At 38.9% G+C, this 24,451-nt stretch overlaps 1 protein-coding gene across 1 annotated transcript; it reads left to right on the top strand.

Annotated features, from left to right (window-relative positions):
* The first annotated feature begins 1,803 nt into the window (after nt 1–1,803).
* Nucleotides 1,804–24,176, top strand: LOC149817951 (putative protein phosphatase 2C 25). Its single transcript, XM_089985258.1, has 4 exons — nt 1,804–2,328; nt 15,482–15,846; nt 23,089–23,325; nt 23,758–24,176. Exons 1-4 carry the CDS (start codon nt 2,037–2,039, stop codon nt 24,022–24,024), a joined length of 1,161 nt encoding a protein of 386 aa, XP_089841384.1. The 5' UTR covers nt 1,804–2,036; the 3' UTR covers nt 24,025–24,176.
* The last annotated feature ends 275 nt before the right edge of the window (nt 24,177–24,451 follow it).

Genomic DNA, 24,451 nt, shown 5'->3' with positions numbered 1-24,451 from the left:
TTTTTTTTCAGTTCCGTCCCCATAAATGTGTTGGGCATGATCGATTTACCGTAAATTCACGCTTGAATCATGTGGTTTCGATGTAAAAAATGGTATTTGGAGCCTCAAAAAATTCTAAAAATTTTAGACCATTGAATTTTTGAACCTTATAAAAATGGGCAGAATCTAACACTTGATCCCTGTAAAATCAAGCACACTTCTGGATTTAAAAATAAAACAAAAAACCTGAAAAACCCATTAAAAATGTATCATAAAACATATTTCATTAAGCACCTAACTCTCACCCTCTCTCTCTCTCTCTATATATATATATTATATATATATATTATGACTAAAGAAAGAACCTAGTCACTTAATGGGACCGCCTGATCCAATTCAGGTCCCACAAGGATTGGAATTGGATTGTCATCTTGTATCATTTTCAGGACGGTTGTGAGCCAAAGCTCAAGCCCACTTGGATTTGAATATTCCACAGATTCCTTTGACCCTGGCATACTGCATTTAATCCAACTACTTTTACTCGTTTATGTCAACTCTCTGGGGTAACCAAACGCATAGCCAATTATCTAGAATGCCCCCTCATATTGATCAAAATTACGAAAATACATCTGATTGCCTCGGATCTCACATAGATCCTAAATGATAGGAAATCTATGTAGTTGAGGTAACATAATGGACCCGAATTCGGGGTATTGGTTACCTTGTGCATTATGGGCTCAATGGATCTTGAGCTGAAAGTTCATTTTGTAAGTAGTCGAAACTAGATAGCTTATGTTTTTTTTTTTTGTTATTTATACGGAGAAACTGAAAAATCCGGGGTATTGGTTACCTTGTGCACTAAACTTCATTTGAAGCTAAAAAAAAGTATAGGTAAACTAAAGCCTCATTTGCATGACATTGAAAAACTAAAAAATAAATAATAAAATTTAGAAAAGGCTTAATGTTCAAGTTGAATGACTATATTTGTTCAGCAGTTCGAATAAAAAAATTGGATTGGAAAGGAATTAAATTACATGGAATGATAAAATGGCCTCAAGTTTAATTCATCATGAGTAAGAATTTTTTATTCATGAATTGAGCCATGAGGATTTGTGTTTGGATAGGAACTTTGATAAGAGGGATCGGATCTGAATCGGATGACAAGAACTGGATCCGATCCCATCCGGTCGTGCTGGAAAAAGTCGGAAGTCTTTCCACATGCCACATAATAGAGGTGGGCATCGGGCTGGCTCGGCTCAGGCCCGGGCCCGTTTAGAGCTTGGCTTTATGGGCTTTAAGTAAGATCTAGACCGGTTCTTAAAGGGCTCGGGTTTGAAGAGCAGGCAAGATCCTGGATGGACCAAATACATTTGTAAATAGTAATAATTAACAAGCTATCAATTTTTCATGTACTCAACTAATTATCTTTTCAATTTTTATAAAATTAATGCACCTAATTAGGTAAATAATAATAGTTTTCAAGTTACCATACAATAGTTAATTTTTAAAAATTTTATGTTATTAAAAAATTAATAAATAACTTAGGCTCATCGGGTAGGTCCAGTAGCTCGCGAGCCAGCCCGAACCCGGCTCACGAGCCGGGTTTCAGCCTGGTACTTAATGGGCCCGGTCCTAAAATTTTGGCCCAAACCCGGCTCGGTCAGGTCGGATTAGCCATCGGGCTGCCCGGCCAGTTGCCCACCCGTATCAAGCAGGCAGAAACGTCGCTCCAAAACAAGAACGAGGGTGTTATAGTAATTTCCGACTCTCTATAAATATATTTACTCTGTCCACCCACTAATTAGAAAAAAAGCAAAAAGGTGGAAAACCGCGTCCTTCGTCTTCATCCTTTCGTGTCTTTCCCTTTCTTTTCTTTCTTTCCTCTTAAATCTCCGGCCGGACTCCGGCGAAACCCTACTTTAGAAACGAATCAATCCGGATTCCTCTCGATCGCGTGTTCTTCCTGCGGTCTCTCCTTCCTCGTTAGGTTTCTGGCTCGATCTCGCGCGTCGTCGGTCGCCGCCGGAATCGGGCGAATTGCCGCGAGGAAATGAGGGATGTTTTCATGGCTGGCGAAATTCGCGGCGGCCTGCATCCGGCCGGTCCTTCGCTACGCGCGTTCGAGCAAGGATGAGGAGGATTGCGACGATGCACTCCTCTGGCACCGGGATCTCTGTCGCCACTCCGCTGGGGAGTTCTCGTTCGCCGTCGTCCAGGCGAACGAGTGCATCGAGGACCACAGCCAGGTCGAGACCGGGTCCGCCGGGACGTTTGTCGGGGTATATGACGGGCACGGCGGCCCTGATGCCTCCCGCTTCATCTTGGATCACTTGTTCCCCCATCTCATGAGTGAGCGCAAAACTTTTTCTCCTTTTTTAGTAATTATTTTGTTTTTAAATACTGTTTTGTTTCATAACTGTTTTGCTTGTCTTCTAGTTTGTGATTAAGTTTCGATGATAAAATTTTTTGTTGTTTTCTTAATCTTTAAATTGAAAGGAAGAAACTTCAGATTATTGGTCCAGCCAGATTTTGGCAAAACAAGTACGTTCTTGGTGATAATGTGCCAGATTTTGCAACATAATAACTATTCATTGATTGGAGTTTCCTATTAAGCAAAAAGCATGCCTCGATGATTTGGTATTCTGCAAGATGATTAATAAAGGTCATGCTCGTACCTCCTCTTATCACGGAAGGCGACTCATACAATTTCGATGTCAATCTGTGTATTATTAGTGCGTTGGTCGTTATCTATATCTGGTACTCTCCGGAGTCCGGAATGTTAGAGGCAAACGTGATTTGTTATGGAAACTGCTGAAGTAATCAATATAGTGGATTTCTCAACCCAACCTCAAGGAAGGTACCTGAACATGTACTTGCTCTGGGTTCTTTTGCATGTAACACTCCTGGAAATCTACGCAGAGGAACATACTTCTTGCATCTAGATGATGCGTTGATAATAGGTGAATAGCTGTATCCTCAATTTATGAGCGAGACACAGTTACATGTGCAAATTCTCATAGTTGAAACCGTATTGTGGATGTCTTGTGGTTACCTGATCGACTTTATACTTTTGCAGTATTGCATTTGCATGAATCTTGATAGCCCATATGCTGTTTTGTTTGGTTTCTTGTGAATAGCTTGAGAGTCCCAATCATGCAATCATTGTAAGCAGCATGACTCACTTATCTACTTGGGTAACTAGCACTATGGTCCATAAGAGTTCCAATCATGCAAACATTGTAAGGAGCATGAGTCACTTGTCTACTTGGGCAGCTAGTACTATGGTCAATGGCACAAGTTGACCATTTTGGGAAGGCTTCAGCAGAAGAACCCAAGGATGGTTCCCAAGACTGTTTGTTCATCATGATCACCTGTAAGGGGTTTTGCAGTTCTACTGCTAGAAAAACTTTCTGTAATCAGCAAAAATAGATAAAAGAATAAAAGGGAGAAGAAAAGAGTGAGGGAGAGAGAAAGAAGGATATCGTTCTATTAGGTCTAATCTCTTTAGTTTAAATAGAGATTAGCCAAAAGTAAATTACATTTGGGTCCTTCATTATTCATAAAATACCATATTCAGCCTTAAGAATAAAGTAATTCTAAAGTAATCAACTGCTCTTAACACTCCCCCTCAAGCTGGAGCATAGATGTCAATCATGCTCAGCTTGCAGCAACATTTAGAAAAACTCGAACTAGCAAGAGGCTTTGTAAAAATATCTGCAACTTGTTCCTCAGAGAACACATGCTTGGTAGAGATATGTCCAACTTGAACCATATCTCGTATGTAGTGGCAGTCAACTTCAATATGTTTTGTCCTCTCATGAAATACAAGATTATTGGCTATATATGTGGCTGCCTTGTTATCACACATCATCAACATAGGAGATGGAACCTTTACTTGAAGATCTGTCAGCACAATCCGAACCCACATTAATTCAGCCACTGTTTGGGCCATAGCCCTATATTCTGATTCAACACTTGACCTAGCAACAATAGTCTGCGTCTTACTCTTCCAAGTAATTAAATTACCTCCCACAAATACACAGAATCCTGTAGTAGACTTCCTATCCTCTACAGATCCTGCATAATCAACATAAGAATAAACAACTACATCCAGAGAGCCCCCTTTTTTGAATAACAATCCTTTTTCAGGAGAAGCTTTCAAGTACCTAAGTATCATCATTGCGACATTCCAGTGTACCTCAGTCGGTTTGTCCATGAACTGACTAACCTTGCTTACAGCCAAAGCAATATCAGGTCTGGTCACAGTCACATATAGTAACTTTCCTACCAATGAGCGATAACTCTTGCTATCAACAGGCTTTGACCTCTCATCCATTAAATGAACTTTGTGATCCATTGGAATATTTGCTGGTTTAGCTCCCAACATTCCTGTCTCTTTTAATAAATCAAGAACATACTTCCGTTGAGACAAGCCCAAGCCCTCGCAGCTCCTGGCTACTTCTATGCCAAGAAAGTATCGAAGAGAACCAAGATCTTTTGTAATAAAATGTTTTTGAAGATAAGCCTTCGTAGTTGTAATATCCTTCATATTGTTTCCTTTAAGTATGATGTCATCCACATATACCACCATAACCACTATGCTTGAGTTAGTTTTCTTAATAAATAATGAGTGGTCTGACGCTGATCTATTGAAGCCAAACTCTGACATCACCTCAAACAATTTTTGAAACCACACACGAGTCTGCTTTAGACCACATATCACCTTTCTTAATCTACACACCTTCTGACACTCTCCCTCAGCCTCAAACCTGGGAGGTTGTTGCATGTAGACTGTCTCAGAAAGATCCTTATATAGGAAGGCATTTTTCACGTCTAACTGACACAAATTCCAGCCATAATGAACAACTATAGAAAAAGAACAAGGCGAATGGTTTTCATCCGTGCCACTGGAGAAAATGTTTCAAAAAAATCAATTCATATGTCTGAGTATAACCTTTTGCTACTAACCAGGCCTTCTACCTCTCAATTGAGCCATCTGAGTTATACTTAATGGTATATACCCATTTGCATCCAACAATGTCTCCATCCGATGGAGGATCAACTGGGTCCCATGTCTGTCGAGAAAGTAAAGCATCCATTTCATCTTGCATAACCTGTAACGCCCCAAAATTTCGACCTGTGATTTCGAAAACATTATTGAAAAACCTTCCAAAGATTTAAAGTTTTAACTTTTAAAAACGACAGCGGAAGACATTTAGAAAGGAGCACAAGTCAACAATCCTGGGTACGTTCGTTGAAAAACCATCATTCACATGAACACCAACTTAAAGGAATTGATGAAATAAGGCAATAGATTAAAAATCTGCAGTTTATTACAAAATGAGCATTTTCCCAAAGTTCAATAATCTAAAGAAAAACTCAAAAAGACTCAGAGCTAAGCCGCCAACAGAAAGAAGATAACCACGCCATCGGTCGCCTGTGAAGTCCTACTCCTCACTTGCCCATGAAATGAGTCAGTTTCATAACAAACCAGTAGGTGCACAAATAAATAAGTAGAATGAAAATAAAACAGGACATTCATGAGATAAACAATTATGATATTAAAACAATCAATACAATTGTAATCTATTCTAACAAGTGTAATATGTGCAAAGAGCTATTGTTCGAAGCAGTTCAAGCAATGTAAGTCTCAATCAGCTACAACTATTCAAAAAGATATTCTTTAAGTTCTGATATTAACTGGCCTGTGGGTACGCACAGACGCGAAACATAGAAACAGCCGAGATCGATCCAGGGGTTTATTATGTCAGGTGTTTTCATTAACCCGGATGGCTGACTGAGTCCGCTCCTAAGGGGACGGTCAGTGACCAAGAGAGTAAATCCCCAAAGACATTCGTGACCCATGGATGCATCCAACTTCTGCAGAAGTACCTAGGAGTTACCACCTAGGATAATTTGTAGTAATCCCAATTTCCCTAACTCCGATGACTGGGGAAGCTGAGTCTTTTGCCCGTGGGGTGGTTGTTAACAACCTGTCCATCGAAGTTTTTGTACCATCCATCATCTCCTTTGATGAACCGTGAAGGTCGAATGGGTACGACGGGGTTTTTTTAACCGCCGCCCCATCCTACATGCTCTGGTCTATTAGACCCACTCTGTTAAATATGTATATGTAAATGGATATATTTCATGTACTGTATTGTACCACTATACTGTATTGTACCACTGTACTGTATCGTACCACTTGTACAGCATACTGTACTGTATTGTACCACTGTACTGTATTGTACCACTTGTACAGCATATAAATATCAATAGAAAGGGGAGAAGATCCTACTGCCGCCCAACATTTTTTTTCTCTCTTCCCTCTTACCTCTCTCTCTATCTCTTGCTACGATAGTAAGGTGACTCCCACATCTGATTTCTCACATGGTATCAGAGCCAAGGGCGTGGTAATCACGATCATCTGGAAGGCCCCTAAGGACCTTGACGTGCGTTTTTGGGCGTTCTCAAGGAAAGTGTTTTTTCTATCTTTTCTCTGTTGTTTCTCCGTTGAATCACTATATTTCGACGTCGTTTCTTCATTTCCTCATATCGTGCATCTTTTCCTTACATATTCTGTTATCCCCAATTTTATCAACCCTAATTTCTGTTTTCCCCAAATTTGGGAACCCTCATTTCTCAAAAGTGCCTCTTTTCTCAAACTTCTTGTGATTTCTTATCTATTTCTTGCAATATAGTTGATAAATCGTACATTCTGCACGATTAACTGAAAAATCGTGATTTCCAAAACTCAAAAATTTCTGTCCGTACGGTTCTGTCCGTACAACCTACGAATTTCTGTCGTGCTGTTTGATTCATCCTTGATCTTCTTCCTTATGGATTCTAAAATCAGCCCCGGATTTCTTTTTCAACTTGTTTCTCACAAATTAACTCATGATAACTACTTACTTTGGAAACGCCAAATTCTGCCGTTTATCCGAAGTCATGGTCTTTCCGGGCATCTGGATGGGGGATCACCCGCCCCACCTATGACTATTACGCAAGAGGTAACTGGTAATGATGGGAAGGTGAGTTGCATTGCTATTCCAAATCCTGCGTATGATGTTTGGTTTCAGAAGGACCAATCTGTGGTTGCCTATTTGACTGCCACGTTATCTGATCGTATATTACAAACTATCTCTGACCATTTTACTGCTGCAGAACTATGGAGACATCTTGCTCACTCTTATTCATAGGTTTCTGAATCACGTGCACTTCAACTGAAATGGCAGTTCCAATCTATGCGAAAGGGAACTAAGACCATTACTGAATTTCTAGGGGATATCAAAATTATCATTGATCAGTTGGCCGCTATTGGATATCCTGTTTCTGACAGAGATGTTGTTCAGCAGGTATTGGGAAGCCTTGGGCCCCAATATCGTATGTTTTGCACTGTATTACAGGTTGCCTCTACACTTCCATGCTTTGAGGATTTACAGGCCAAACTCCTACAGTATGAAGTTAGTTTGACTCAAGATCATCTTATTGATGATCCTCATCCTGTCATGTTTACATCTGGGTCTACCTCATTTCGTCCACCTGCTGCTCATATGGGCCGTGGAGGACTCCTTCCTACTCCTACTGCTCCACCTGCCACTAGAGGTACCCGTGTCCCTACTTGCTTCCATTGCAACAAGCGTGGCCATGTGAAAGCAGATTGTTGGCACAACCCACAGAATCGCAACAAGGCAGGGAGGCCAGGACCAAGAGCTGGACAGATGAATGTTAGACAGTTTCAGGGGCAGCCGCAGGGAAATTTTCGAGCACATCAGGGTACTGATCAGGGACAGAGTGCAGGGTTGCCACATGATGTGCAACAAATTCTGATGACTGCATTTAACAACATGAATTTGCGTCAGAATGGTGATGGAGTTTGGTATATTGATTCTGGAGCAGCCGCACATGTTACTTCTGATGCAGGTAAACTTTCCAACATGGTTCCTTATATTGGCACTGGCACTATTGTCACGGGAGATGGTTCCCACCACCCTATTTCTCATACTGGAAATGCATCTCTCTCTTTGTCACAATCTACACTACCATTGAAAAATGTCTTACTCACTCCTGCCATTGAGAAAAACATTTTATCTGTTTCTAAATTGGTTGATGAAACAAATTCATCCATGGAATTTACTCCGTCTTCTGTTTGTCTTAAGGACCTTCGAACCAAGAAGATGCTCGCTAAGGGTGAACGACGCGGAAACATGTACGTCTTCGAAGCAGCCCCCGGGACTTTGAAGACGTCATCTACCGTGACTCCATCTTTTCCTGCTTATTTGAGTCAGTCTTCTTCTGTTATGCAATGTAATAAGCCAGTTTCTTGGCATCGTCGGTTAGGTCATTGTAGTCAAGGGTTCCTTGACAAATTGTCTTCTCAGGGTTTTATTCCCAAAGTCAAATTAGATCATAAGTGTCCTAGTTGTAATGTCTGCAAGAGTCATGTACTTCCCTTTCAAAGTATCAATAAAAGAGCTTCCAAGCCATTTGAAATTATTCACTCTGATGTTTGGGGCCCAGCTCCTGTTTCATCTCTATCTGGCTCTCGTTATTATGTGTTATTTCTTGACTCTTTCACTCGTTACACTTGGATTTACTTTATGAAATCTAAATCTGAAGTGTTCAAACTTTTCAAACAATTCCATGCTCTTGTTCAGAACCTTTTCAATTCAAATATCACTTATTTCCAGTGTGATGGTGGTGGAGAATACATACCCCATGATTTTAGTGAATATTTAAAGGACCATGGCATCACACGTAACTCCTCTTGTCCTTACACTGCACAACAGAATGGAGTAGCAGAACGTAAGCATCGGCATATTGTTGAAACCGCGTTAAGTATGATGCACAATATTGATATTTCTTTCTCTTTGGACTGAGGCCTTTCACACTGCAGTGCATATCATTAACAGGTTGCCTATGGAATTATTAGGAGATCAGTCTTCTTATTATTTGCTTCACGGTTCTCACCCTTCTTATGATGATTTACATGCTTTCGGATGCATTTGTTATGCCCATGTGGATCATTCTTTACGTAACAAGTTTCAGGACAGAGCAGTTCAGTGCAGATTTCTGGGATATGCCGATGGGTATAAAGGATATAGATGTTATGATCCTATTTTGGGTAAGATTAAGGTGTCTAGAAATGTTGTTTTTGATGATGACCATTTCAGCACTTGTGATACTTCTCAGGTATATGAGCAAACTACTTATGATCCATGGCTTTGTGATACTTTGCTATATGACTCTATCAGAGATCCTGTTGTTGATGAACCAATTCAGTTTGAAGCAGACAACTCCATCATCCAGGATGCACCTTCACGGTTTTCAGGTTTGGTTTATGCCCGTCGAGGAGCCCCTCCAACTCCATCTCACGAGGCTCCCCCTCTTCGACGATCCACACGTGAAAGGCATCCTATCCATCGTTGGGTTAGTTACAACAATTTTTCTCTTGACTTTCAGTTGTTTCTAACCAATGTGGCCAAAGAGAAAGAGCCGTCTACTTTCCATCAGGCAGCCCATTCTCGAGCTTGGGTTGAAGCTATGAACGAAGAAATGGCAGCACTTCATGAATGTCATACATGGGATATTGTTTCTCGACCTGTTGATAGAAATGTTGTTGGTTCCAAATGGGTTTACAAGATCAAGCGTAAACCAGATGGTAGCATTGAAAGATATAAAGCTCGCCTTGTTGCACGCGGATTCACACAACAATATGGGCAAGATTATGAGAAAACTTTTAGCCCTGTTGTCAAAATTGGCACCATTCGTGTGATCCTCACTTTGGCACTTCAGCATGGTTGGTCTCTTAGCCAGTTGGATGTCAAGAATGCGTTCCTACATGGGGACTTGAAGGAAGAGGTGTATATGGAGCAACCTCCTGTATATAGTGAACATGATGCGGCTACATGGGTTTGTAAATTGAGAAGGTCTCTTTATGGTTTAAAACAGGCATCTCGGTCTTGGTTTGAGAGTTTCTCCATGGAAATTCAGCAGCATGGCTTTTCTAAGAGTATACTTGATCATTCTTTATTTATGTATAAGAATGATCATGTTACTACTTGGGTTCTTATATATGTTGATGACATCATTATCACTGGGAGTGATGATGCACATATTGCCTTGGTCAAGTCTTTACTCATGGCCAAATTTAAGATGAAGGACTTAGGCCCATTGCGATACTTCTTGGGAGTTAAAGTCGATAGGCAAGATGATCGACTCACTCTAAGTCAACACAAGTATACTCTTGACATTCTTCACACCACTGGTATGATTAATTGTAAACCTCTCAGCACCCCATCTGTCTTAAATCATAAGTTTAGTGCAAAAGAAGGCCAATTATATCATGATTCCACTTTATATCGCCGCATTGTTGGTATGTTGCAATATCTTACATTTACAAGACCTGACATTGCTTATGCTGTAAATCAAGCATCTCAGTTTATGCATGCTCCCACTGATTGTCATATGGAATGTATTAAGCGTATTCTCAGATATCTGAAAGGGACTATTGGAGATGGATTGCTCTATCACAAAGATGAAAGCTTCACTACAGGACACCGTTTACTTACATATTGTGATGCAGATTGGGGTGGGGACCCTGATGAGCGTAGGTCGGTTTCAGGATATTGTGTTTTCATTGGCCCAAATATTGTCACTTGGAGTAGTAAGAAACAAAAGGCCATTGCTAAATCCAGCACTGAGGCAGAGTACAGGGCAATGGCAGCAGGGACAACTGATGTCACTTGGGTACGGCATCTTCTTCAAGAGTTGAATGAATCCATCTCTTCCTCTCTGCTTTTATGTGATAATCAAAGTGCCATTAATATTTCTTTTAACCCTATTCATCATTGTCGCACGAAGCACATTGAGATTGATCAGCATTTTGTTAGACAAAAGATTGAAACAGAAGAAATTGAGGCATCGTATGTCAGATCAAAGACCAAGTGGCAGACATCTTCACCAAAGGATTGGTTAGTCATCAATTTTGGTTACTTAAGGGCAAGTTGAGCATGATTGAAGATCATCCTCAACTTGAGGGAGGCTGTTAAATATGTATATGTAAATGGATATATTTCATGTACTGTATTGTACCACTGTACTGTATTGTACCACTTGTACAACATATAAATATCAATGGAAAGGGGAGAAGATCCTATTGCCGCCCAACATTTTTTTTCTCTCTTCCCTCTTACCTCTCTCTCTATCTCTTGCTACGATAGTAAGGTGACTCCCACATCTGATTTCTCACACACTCGAGCATCTTGCCTGTGAAGGCGAGTGTCACCATTTATGTGATCTCAGCATTGTGCTAATTGCACGCATCGAGGTTGCTACAACCTCATCCTCCAACCATCGTAACCCACATGGGACGTACTTGTCCAAAAAGTATGATTGTACCTCCCTAGAGGTACGACTACGATGAGCGGGTAACAATTAATGTTTTATGATTCTTTTGGTTCATACATGACAAGTATTGCTCTTTGAGCAATTGACCTGTGGAGGCTGACATTATCTCATTAATATCTATAGGGTATTGATTGCACACTTCAGGGTACTTCATTACCTCTTGTAAAACTTATACCGTTCCTGTCATAAGGTCCGGTTATAATAGCAATTGCGGTGGGTTTCTCCCTAAAAATGAGTCTATTTACAAAGTTTACATTAAGTATGCAATTTCAAAAGAATAAGCATGCAGAACAGACAATCACAAGTTAAGAAATCCTACAGGTAAGCAAGTATGCCAATTAAACTACTCGATTCTCTCTAGAATGAGTCTACCCATAGAGCATGTAATTTCAAAAGAATCAGAACAAATAAAACACTGACCAGCCAATCATAAATTAAATACTTCTTCAGATAAGCAAGTATGTAAAATAATTATTCTATCTCAGAAGTCTGGTTTTATTTTATTCATCCAAAATCCTCGTGCGACTTTTCCCTACCTCAGGATGTCGTGCAACTGCGTGCGTCTACGGGTGTAGATGATACAAGGCTTAGGCCGCGGAGCCAGAGCGGGGTTCGATACGAAGTCTGCAAAAGTATGAGTATTCAACGCTACATTATTTATCATGCGAAGAAAAGAAAATCAGGCCTGTCGATCGAAAAAGGGAGCGGCAGCAGGGGTGTGCCCCTGTTGGTCGAAAACGGAAAAGCGACAGGGGGCGAGCCACTGCCGGCTGACAACAACGGGGCGACAGGGGATGAGCCCCTGTCGAAAACAGCGGGGCGGTAGGGGGACAACCCCTGCCGACAACAACGAGGCGGCACGGGGCCTGCCCCTGCCGACTGCAGCGAAGCGGCAGGGGTGGAGCCCCTGCCGACAGCAACGAGACGACAAGGGGGGCCAGCCCCTGCCAACGACATCGAAGCGGCAGGGGCCCCAGCCCCTGCCGACTGCATCGAAGCGGTAGGGGGCCCAGCCCCTGTCGACAGGACGAGACTGTAGCACCCACGTTTTACAAAAAAAAAAAATTTATTTTATCGGACCCGGGCCGGGTCGGGTCCGGACCCGACCCGAGCCCGCCTGCGATAGGGTTTTAAGATAACCCGACGCAGGAAGAGGATTTTAAATCCTCTTCCCGAGCGCCCCCCCCCCCCCCCCCCCCCACCACGCCTTCGGCCTGATAGGGAAACCCATCGGGGTTTTCAAACCTTATGTGAAAAATACAAACAAACAAGTTTATAAAGTTGCATCATTAGAAGAAAATCAAAACTAATGAAATCTTTTATACCAAAAGATGCAATAGACACACTATGCATATTAAGATTCTATATAGTGTGAGAAGTTCTTTTAAAAGATCTTTCTTAATGAACACAATGGTTCATACAACATATTTAACACAAAAAAAAATTCAAAATTCTTTAAATAAACCAAAAACATTGAAAGACCTTTAGGAGTTCTCACAAATAGTTATTATTAGCAAGAACTACTTAGGATTCATAAAAAAGTGAACAACAAAGATTTAGATATGAGAAATTCTCATACAAGAATCATATCAATTTTTCACAAAAAATGCACTAAAAACTATAAACAAGAGAGGACCTCAAAACAAATTAGGCTTCATATGAGAGTCAAGAGCTTTTAAGCAAAGATCATTAATTTAGCAAGAAAACATATATAATTTTAGAAGTTAACTTATAGGTTAATCATGAAACAATTATGTAAAAAATCATAAATCTCACATAATTGAAGACAATTTTGAAAAACATAAATTACTATTATATGTGATGGGTAATCGATGAATGCGTAGAGAAGTATGTGAATTATCACAATCCTTAATACAACAACAACAACAACAACAACAACAACTACGCCTTCATCCCAAAACAATTGGGGTCAGCGATATGAACCAAAAAAGAAATTCATTTTGGGTCTTCCACATGAATCCTTTTCCTCCAATCATTTCTATCCAACGCCATGTCCTCGGTGAGGTTCAAAGCATTCATATCCTTTCCTATCATCTCCATCCAAGTCTTCCTAGGCCTACCCCGACCTCTTTTAACTAATATATTTTCCCATTTCTCCAACCTTCTAACTGGAGCATCATTAGGCCTTCGCCGAATATGTCCAAACCACCGTAAACGATTCTCTCGCATCTTATTTTCAATGGGTGCAACACCTACCTTCTTACGTATCTCTTCGTTCCGAATCTTATCTTTTATTGTATTTCCACACATCCATCTAAGCATCCGCATCTCAGCTACACTCATTTTTTGAATATGATGTCTCTTGGCAGCCCAACATTCCGTACCATATAGTAAAGCGGGTCTAATAGTCGTCCTATAAAACTTTCCCTTCAACCGCAATGGCATTCTACGATCGCACAGCACTCCAGTAGCACTTTTCCATTTCATCCACCCAACCTTTATCCTATGATTTACATCTCCATCAATTTCTCCATACTTTTGAATGATGGATCCCAAATATTTGAAATAATCATTCACTGGTATATCTTGCTCACCAAGCTTCACTACACTCCCATCACTACTTCGTTGCTTACTAAACCGACATTCCATATATTCAATTTTATCCAAACTTTCTTTAAGAACTTTTTACACATACAAAAAGATTTTTATCACAACCATGTATGCTCATTTATAAAAAATCTCTAAAAAATATTCGTGCATAAACACAATGCTAAGAAGTGTGCACAAGGGTACAAGGAGAACTCTCACAAATGCACAAAGGCACGGATAATATGAACTTAAAGCTTTTAATACTTGAAGTCAACATAATAGAAAACACCTAAAGCCATACGAGTTCAAGTAGGATTGACATCAAAATTTTAAAATATAATATACGACCCATTTTTGAGAAATCATATATTTGAAAAACAAACAAGTTTACCAAATTTTAAAAGGAGATATTTTAAAACATGCGAACACGTGAAATGTGAAAAGAAAGGATTCAACTATCATAAATACTAAATATACAAAATATATGCAAGAAAAATAGTTTCATAATGCATAATACTTTAAGAAAGATGATACATACCGAATAACTTCAAAAAAGAGAAGAACAATGAATACTTCACCATTTCTTGTGCGACACACTTTCCGATGCACCAAAAGACAACCCGATAGTGACCTCGCTTTGATACCATGTTAGAAAACAAAGGGTTCGATAATGAATCCATAAATGCACACTAAAGATGCAAATACACAAACCCACTAAGGGGCAACCAAAAGCACATAAAGTGCTAAACCCACAAAGGGGTTAAGCCAAAAGGCTAAAAGAATATCTCTTTATTATGAAAAATAGGGTAAAAACCCTTTTACAATGGAGCTAAAGCTCCCTTAATAATTATGAAATACAAGGGGAAGACCCCTATTTATAACCCTTTAGAGGAGCCACATAGGGGGCTCCCAAAGGAGTCGTTGGGAGCCCCCAACGGTCACATTTGTGCCCCTTTTCCCATCTGACTTTGGTCACCCAAAAAGAGGACTTCTGCCCCTTTTCTCTTCATTTCTTTTCTGGGTTTTACATGTGGAAAATAGAAGAAATGACTGAAAATTGGTCACTTGTTTGTTTGCCAGAAGTGCACTAATCTTATGAAACTGATATCAGGAATACGTCTAAGCACTAATCTTATGAAACTGATATCAGGAATACGTCTAAGCTAGTAAGAAGATTGCTGAGTAGCTTTTTGTAGCATCCCGAATGAATGTTATGCTGTGTTCTCCTGGTGTGTGTGTGTGTGTGTGTGTGTGTGTGTGTGTGTGTGTGTGTGTGTGTGCAAGTCACAATCTCATTGTCCAAAAACTGGTTTCTTCTAAACTAAACATTATATCACATCTTTAGGGTCAGATATATAAAAAAACTCAAAAAGATGTGGAAAATATAGTGCTCTGAACTGGATGGTATTTAGTCATCTTGGATCCATTTTTTTTCATTCTGATGCTTCAAATGATTTCATTTTCTTTGTTATGTCATTAGGTTTTTGGAAGGGTTATTTAGCATGAAAGGATTTCACTAATATCTGTAGGCTGTGTATTACAGGAATTGCTCAAGAAAATGGGGCAATAAGTGAAGATGTTCTTCGTAATGCATTTTCTGCCACTGAAGCTGGATTTCTTACTCTTGTTCGTCGAACCATGGAAATAAAGCCATTGATTTCAGCCATTGGATCTTGTTGTTTGGTTGGGGTTATATGGGATAGAACACTATATGTTGCAAATCTTGGTGATTCACGTGCAGTTATAGGTTGTTTAGGTAGGTCTGGTAATATTATTGCTGAACAGTTGACTAGGGATCATAATGCAAGCATGGAGGAAGTTAGACAGGAGTTGAGATCCTTACATCCCGATGACTCACAAATTGTTGTTCTAAAACATGGAGTATGGCGTGTCAAAGGCATCATTCAGGTTTGTTTGTTTGTTTATTTTTTTCTCCTTTTGTATTCTGGAATGTATTAAATTATGGGTTATCTGTAGGATGGTTCTCTTTCTGCTATGTTGTGAGTTGGGTCCAGGGCGTTTGTTATGCCTGCTCAAACTCAGCCTGGACCTGTGGCTTCATTGTGGCTACTTGGAAGTTGAAAATGGGTTGACATGATGTTGTATCGTGAGTTTCATGGGATATGTTTTCTTGGTTGAATAATTTTTCCTCTGTAAATGTTGTTGCTGGTTAGAACTATATTGTATTGTTATTTTATGACAAATTAATCTTTGCTTTACAATAAAAATCTTTCTATTTGACATGCATAAAGTAGGGTTGTGGTGTGTTAGGTTTTGAGCTTATTAATCTACTGACAAGCCTAATGCTTGTTATGACCCTATGGGCTTCTACTCTAGCTGACACCCAAGCAGAAGCCGAAAGTGCAGTCCATGGGGGCTGATTACCAACATGTATATGGTTAAAAGAATACGTTATTTGGTGAAAAGATTCTCATGATCTATCAATGATTTAAGTGGAATATTTAATCTAGATTTATGGCTTCTAGAGGGTTTCACTGGTGCAGTATTGACCACTAATTCTCAAAAAAGGCTATCTTGTTATCCAGTTGCTTAATCCAAATATGTTAGTGTCCATGACTGTGATAATCTTATCTTATGGGTCCATTCAACCTTTTTAAGACTAATCAAAGGGATGCTATCCATATATTAGATAATATATGAATGATAGTTTTGTAATGAAATCAAGCGGAAAGCAACAATACAAAAACATCAAGGCACTACACAAGCACAAAATGCATACAATGACTACAAAGAGCTTTAATATGCTCAAGCACAAGTCTACAAAAGGACAATGCACAAGATCACAATAACTCCTAATGGGGATATAAAAGAACACAAAATACTTAAAAAATATGATCTTTATTATGAGAGAATACTTAGAAAAGCATTAACACACGAGGGTTTTTTAAACCCATTTATATAGGCATTACAAGAGGCCATATAGGCGTTGAGATGAAGGTTGTAAGAGTCGTATCGATACCCGTATCAGTAGGGTCCAAAATAAGATACATACCGTATCGTATCTTAATTTTTTTTCAAAAATTCTAAAAGAAAATGAAAAGTCAGAAAAAATTAGCAAAAATTCTAAAAAATCATAACACATGAAACAATGATGAATTGTACAAAATACAACCATAAAATCACATATGAAGCATTTATGTATCTATGATCTGCATAAAACATCATAACCAAGTTTTCGAAAAGTAACACATGAAACAATAACCAAGTTTTTTAAAAATATATCATCAATCATCATCATCATGGTTATCTTCTTTCCTCTGACATTCACATAATCTTCAATGTACGTGTGCTCTTCATCATCTACGTCTTGAGCTCCTTTCACTTTTATCCACTGAATGTCTTCTTAATTCACAATGTATGCTTCTTCTTGAACCCATGCATCCAATACATCAAATTTTTTAAAACTAATGGGATCAAATTGCTCTTTATGCATCCTTTATGATAACTTTTATATTTGCCTAAAAAGATGACATTAAAAAATTATAATTACTTGGGTTTTGTATGATATAAAAGAACTTTAAAAAAACACATGAAAATAACATAAACTTTATAAATTTATATACTTTTGCCTTAGTCGTAAGTTGTAGCAAACATAAACGAGCTCATTGAGCTTTTTGTGCTCCAATCTACTTCTCTGTTTTGTATGTATTTGCTCAAGGACACTCTAATTTCTTTCTCATCCACTTGCACTACACGTTTGACTAAGAATGCGAATAGTAAAAGCTCTCAAGTTTGGAATATCACTTTCAAACGTGGTCTACCACACATGTCTGAAAAAAAAACAAGAAAATGAGAAATCAATAAGACAATAACAAATATAAATTATAATCATACAAAACATCATAACTAAATAAAAATATGCAATTAAAATTGAAATAGACAAAATAAATTACCTGGACGCGTCGTGGCACGGTTTCGCACTACTACATGTCTCTCCATATCATACAATGCATTATCATTTTCTTATGAATTTGATAATCAAGGTTCAACCTTTCAATTCAATCCAATATTTCGTTGTTGACTCTCCTATCCATTTTAAACGTAGGGAGTATTTAAATGCAAGATTTAGATAATATGTTGTAGCATAAAGATGTTGATGAAGTTGCCCATTCCACCTATGATCAATGATGTTCCATATAGGGATGTTTAATTTTTTCTTTTTATTCAAATTATTTCTAATGGCCTCTTTTGCCTTATTCGTGGCCTCAAAGAGATAGCTCATGGCTGGTTTGTCTTCACTATCAACCAATCAAAATACCTTCACCAAGGTTATAATTATTCTCAACAATTTAACGCATGAATCCCATAATTTACTTCTGAATACGATATCTACAATTTCTCTGAGCTTTCTTTTTTTGTGCATGTGGATATGCATTCCACTCATCTGATGAAAACATTTTTTAGTGTACTATTCTTTACTAGACTTAGCACTATAAAAAAATTCGTAGCAAATCTATCCACTACACTACGAATCAACTCGGCACTACTAGTGTACTTTCTTATCAAGTTCAAAATCCATGTATAATTGTAAATGAATCTAGTAACTTCTTAGCAACATTCAACTGTGTGATTTATCTTATCCATACCGCCGATGTCCTCAAACATGAGGTCTATGCCATGAACAACACACGGGGTCCAAAAATATTACCCATAATTTTTTGCCAATTCTTTACCTGCTTCCTTATAATTTGTTGTATTATTAGTAATGAATTGAACACTATTTTGATGTTGAACCTATTTTACAACCTGATCAAATACCCTGATGAATACATGTGTTGTTTTGGGCGTATTAGACAGATCAATTGACTTCAAAAACATAATTCCTTTGAGGCAATAGACACGAAAATTTATCAAGGTCCTTGACTTTCTGTCTGTCCACCCATCTGCCATGATGCTATACCCAGGTTCTCTCCGTGACCGCCTCATCTTATCATAATATAACTTTCCTTCATTCACATTAGTATCTAAATTTTTTTCTCTCAAAACATTATATGAAGGCATTTTATATCCAGGCCCGATACTGGTTATGACATCTGCAATGACCTGAAAATAAAAAGAGTTTGTCACATTGAAAGAAATGCAGGCATCATAGAACCATTTTCCAGCCGGAACATTCCGGAACATTCGCTTGCTCGACTAAATGTTGAGGAGTCATAGCAGTATGAATGTCGGGTTACACCCCAGGGGTAGTCCTAGGAGGGAAAAAATTCTTAATATAACCTCTAGCTCTACCTCCTCTCGAAGAATTCTCTCCTACTCCTCTTTCTCCTCCTCTTCTTTTTGTACCCGTGACACTACTACTAGCATCAACCGCACTTTCTCTGCAAAACTTCTTACTTCTGATGCTATGCTAGGGGTTATAGGATCAGAAGTAGGGAGCTCATCTTCGTCCTCCCAGGTCTATGCATACCCCTTTTCTATCTCTTTTTTTTTCTCTCAGACCAATAAGTAATTGCTAGCATTGCCATTTCACGACATCTGGCAAATTCCTTGATGTGTAGGCCATAATATTTAGTTGTGTCCAGTCTAAATGATGTTTCAACCGAGGGACACCACTCAAAATAAAAGTATGGCAATAGTTGCACTCGCTTTTCAATCGGTTTTCACTAAATACTCGAGTGCCCCATTGCCATGCCAGATCATTTAATGCTATCTTCCCCCCAAAAAACTCAATAAAAAATAAAGAATAGGTTTTTTTTACCTTAACCACTTTTTTGAGAGAAAAAATGGTAAAAATACACTCTTGAACAAAGTGAAAAAACCCTCTCCCTTACGCACGGATCGGCCCCTAAATTGCTCTCACGGGTCCTAGGGTGCATGAATACCTCTCCAATGATTTTTACATAAATTGGAGAGTCAGCCTTCAAGAGGTCTTTAAAACCCAAAACTGAAAAATTCTGATTCAATGTTTTAGTGCACCGACTCTCTGTCGTAAGATACTAGACGATATATACGATACACACTCGTATCGTGATATGAGTCCGTATCATATCAATTTTCTTCATAGTAATGATACATATTGTTCTGTATCATACGTACGACACAAACAACCTTGGTTGCTCCCAGTGTTATTAAAAATGTGCCTTGAGGCGAGGCCCTCTGCGCCTCAAAGAAGAAGAACAACAACAAGACTCACCTCAGTTTTGGTGGAGTGCCTCGCTATGCCTCAACGCTTTTCACAACACTGGATGCTCCCAATGGCCCCCAACGACTATATTGGACAAAGTCTAATAACTGTTAAAAATATACATATACATTCATATATGTATATATATAGAGAGTAATGGGTACGTGCTAAATGAAATATTCTAATGAAACACGCTAAATGGGTTTTTCTGCTCTTCCGGTGTTTTTTTTGCAGTTTCTACCCTATAAATGTGTTGGGCATGGTCGATTTACGAGGAATCCACAACTGGATCATGTGTTTTCGATTAAAAAAATGATATTTGGAGCCTCAAAAATTTACAAAGATTTTATACCGTTGATTTTTTTCGAATGTTATAAAAACCCACCCATGTGTCGGAATCAAACACTTCAAGAGCTGATCCCTGTAAAATCAGTACATAGATCACATTCAAAATTTTATTTTCAGAAGGGGGGATTGGTGGGGGATGGCTTCATAATCTTCCTTCTGGGCATCTTTTAAAGGAACAAGCTGGTTCTTTAATTGAACTTTTCTCTCTTAAAGAATTAAAAGTGGCAGTGTGGCCACTTCTCTCATGTAAGTTCCCTGGACCTGACACATTTTCTTCTCATTTCTAAAAGTATTTTTGGGATAGTTGTAAATTTGAATTGCTGCAAATGGTTTTGGAATTTCACGATAATGGTTCTCTACTAAGAGAGATTAATAGATCAGATTTCTTATTAATTCCTAAGGATCGAAATGTGGACGATTTTTCAAGATTCTGACCTATTTTTTTGTTGAATAGTTTGTATAAGAACCTCGCTAAGCTTCTTGCAAGTAGATTAAAGTTGGTTCTGCCCTGTATCATTTCTCATTTTCAAACGGCTTTCCTTAAAGATTGTCTGGTCCATGATGGGGTTCTTTTGGCCAATGAAATAGTGCATTCTCTAAGTGCTTTTACGTATTATTGGAAATGTGCATCTTGACACAGTGTGTGCCATATTAGTTTTAATATGATCTGGTATCTGTATCAAAACATGGCGAGGACTTATTTTCTCAATGCTCCTTAACATATTGTCATATTGTTTTTATACTTTTTATAATATTTGTTTAATAATTTTATCATTTCCTGCGTTTTGGATTAATTTTCACTGTTACATGAGAGGGCTGTTTTGTGTATTTGCAGATTTAGATGCAAATCGAGTAAAAGCTTTAAGCAAGCTTCTTCTGTATGTGTCATGCACACTGTTTTGGGAAACCATTAGTGGCTTCTTTTCTCTCTACTACTAACAGTTCTTTTTTTTTCATTTGAAGGCAGCATTTTATTCGTTTGGGCAAGTAATATTAAGCAGTAAGGATAAAAATGCCTGCATCCTTAACTAATTCTCAAGTATGTCAATGTTAGATGCAAGTGCTAAAATGGGTGAACATATACAAATCAACTTTGAAAATTCAAACTTGCCTGTAGACAGGAAGTGAAATGGCCAGGAAAAACCTCTATATAGGAAAGAATTACCATGAAATATATTTTCGTAAGTTCTATCACTTCTGAATCTGTCTATGTAACACAGTCTCTTCTAACAGGGCACCGCGCCCGCACCCATGCGGGTGCCACACTTGGACACGGCTTCCTTTGTTTCAGGTGAAGTCAACCACACTGAGGTCCGTTTTTGTCCAAAAGTAAATTCAGTTAACGCTAACCAAGTCCATTTTTTATCTATATTATATATATAAATACATAAATGCACGCATACACGTAGTGTTAACTTAAAACTGTTAAAATTTATATATATATACCCTTCCTGCAACCCCCAAACCCAAGTTTTTTAAAGTGCCGCATCACACACCCACACCTATGTGACATAGCTCTTAGTATGTCAAAGAAGATCATCATGTTCACTTTGGAAGAACTGCAACCCTGGAACTTCCTGACATTTGGTCACATTGGGTGATCAAAGCTGTCAAGAGTTGAATGCCATTGATTTCTGATTAATGTATTTTCTGCAAGTTTGGCGGACTGGAAAGTGGAAGTGAGACACTTTGAAATTTCTAAGAAGCAAGGAGCGAGAATTGATTTGTAAGTGAAAGGGGAATCAAACTAAAAACAAAACAGGCATTGAACCACGAGCAAAATGAGAATTGAACCAGATGCAAGATGGTGATCAATCTGGAAGTGAGAATGGAATCATATGTGAAACAAAATAACAATTGAACCAGAAGCAAAATAAGAAAGTAACTACAAGTAGAAATAATAATTTAACAAGAAGCAAAACAAAAAAGGAACTAAAAGTAAAAATGATCAAGAAACAAATATATAAATATATTTGTCACCATCGCTTGATCTTCATCTGCTAACTTTTGACAGAAAGGTGAATTGTTTTTCTGGATAACCAACAAAAACCTGCCTCACTCTCTGAGTTCATTAGCGTAAAACTCCAGTTCCCCCATGTCCACCAGGGAAGTATACCCAGCTTCAGCCTCCCGGTAAAGGGACAACACACTCCTAGGTTTCAAACTTGTTATGTTTACCAGTGGCCCCTACCAGATGAGCAGAGCCCTAATGGGCCTAACAGTAAGGCGACTTTGTGTTCAAGGCACTGAGTAGCACCCAAATCCTTATGTTGTTGATATTAAATGGAGAGAGCTTTGAAATGCTTAGGTGCTGTGTATGTATGCCATGTTAGGAGGATCATCATTTTACTGAGTGCTCCTGTACTTTTTCCCAATGACATTCCTGTAGTATAGCCACATGAACGGCAAGTGCCAATTGGCTGAGAACATGGACTCCTGAGTCCCAGTGACGTGTTGTTCATTTATTGGTAACGACGGCCACTATTTTCCCCTTTGTACCATTTTTTGTGGATTTTTTTTTTCGCTTGTGCATTTATATCTCTGAATACACTATGCTTGTAATAATAATGTTTTTGTAGTAGTTGTAACTTCTTATGCTCATTGTGCTACTAGTGTACAGTCGCTTATCTGTCTGCACTCTTTGGGGCCTTTAGGTTTCTAGATCTATTGGGGATGCATATCTTAAGAGGCCAGAGTTCATTCTTGATCCATCATTCTCTCGTTTCCGGCTCACAGAACCACTCTGCCGATCTGTGCTATCTGCTGAACCATCCATTTATACCAGAGTTATAAGACCTCAAGATAAATTTTTGATATTTGCATCGGATGGCCTCTGGGAACACCTGACGAACCAGGAAGCTGCTGAAATTGTGTACACTTACCCTCAGAAAGTAAGTATGTACTGCTTATAGTAAATGCTTGATTGGCCTGTATTTGGTTGTTGATTTCGTCTCCTTGTTCTGATCGGAGAAAATCAACTTGAGCGGCATATTACATGGATACTCCATTTTAACTCCCACAGAGTATCCCCTTATATGTTGTGACATATTGGAAATTTCATAAACATTGATGTATCCCCGTATCCACAACCATATCCATGTGTTATAGCTTGAGCTGCAGCTGCGGACTTGGTCTTTGTACTTCATCAAGTTGAGTTTAGTGAACTTGGTCCAAGTTGGTCGATTCATTGTCTTCTATTTGCATTTAATTTGCTGAAGACGGTGGCTCTTCCTAGTGCACCTAGCCCAAGTTAACTAAGGCAACCAACCTGCTTATAATTTTTGATGTTCTGAGTTTTGCCTTTTGGTGTTTGAATATGATAGGGAATTGCAAGGAGGCTTGTCAGAACAGCTTTGCAAATAGCGGCTAGGAAGAGGGAAATGAGGTATCCAGATCTGAAGAAGGTTGACAAAGGTATTCGGCGTTTCTTCCATGATGATATAAGTGTTGTTGTGTTATTCATAGATCATGAGTTGCTCGGAAAAGATGTTGCCTTACCAGGTCTCTCAGTGAGAGGATTTGTTGACTCAGTTGGATCCTCGGGCTTCTCTGTATTGGAAGGGATTAATAGGCATGGCAATGGTCTGTGAGGGCATCCCAGAAGATGGTGGCTAGTAACTTGTAAGGCCCTTTCTACATGGATTGTAGCTGTCCTTTTTTCATGTCAATGGTAGGCTTTTCCCCTGTTCATCTTGCAATATACGTTTTATTTGACGTCTCAATGATAGTATTCACATTTCAATGGTTTCCCTCTTTCTTTTTTGGGGACGCATGCATGTGTGGGTGCATTTTTGAACGCGTGCCACTCATGCTTATGGTTGTGTAAGTGCATATGCTTATGGTTGTGTAAGTGCATGCGTCCATATTCATGTCCAGGCTCTCTCTCTCTCTCTCTCTGGGCTCTAGACGAGTCGGTGAGCCTGTAAACGGAGGGGTTAGATGCATTGCTAGTGCTATCTAAAATCGAGGCACTTCCCCCTCTTCTGTGTCTCGACAAAAGCAAAACTTGGAATTCTC

The sequence above is a fragment of the Nuphar pumila genome, chromosome 13 (genome assembly GCF_984573655.1).
Source record: "Nuphar pumila chromosome 13, dmNupPumi1.hap1.1, whole genome shotgun sequence".
Taxonomy (NCBI): Eukaryota; Viridiplantae; Streptophyta; class Magnoliopsida; order Nymphaeales; family Nymphaeaceae; genus Nuphar; species Nuphar pumila.
Note: the sequence above shows the minus strand (reverse complement) of the source record. Positions and strands in the feature narration are given on the sequence as shown.

Coding starts and splice junctions, on each gene's coding strand:
- LOC149817951 (XM_089985258.1), top strand. CDS start 2,037: ATGTTTTCATGGCTGGCGAAATTCGCGGCGGCCTGCATCCGGCCGGTC. Junction 2,329..15,481: donor CTTGTTCCCCCATCTCATGA/GTGAGCGCAAAA, acceptor TGTGTATTACAG/GAATTGCTCAAGAAAATGGG. Junction 15,847..23,088: donor GTGTCAAAGGCATCATTCAG/GTTTGTTTGTTT, acceptor TGGGGCCTTTAG/GTTTCTAGATCTATTGGGGA.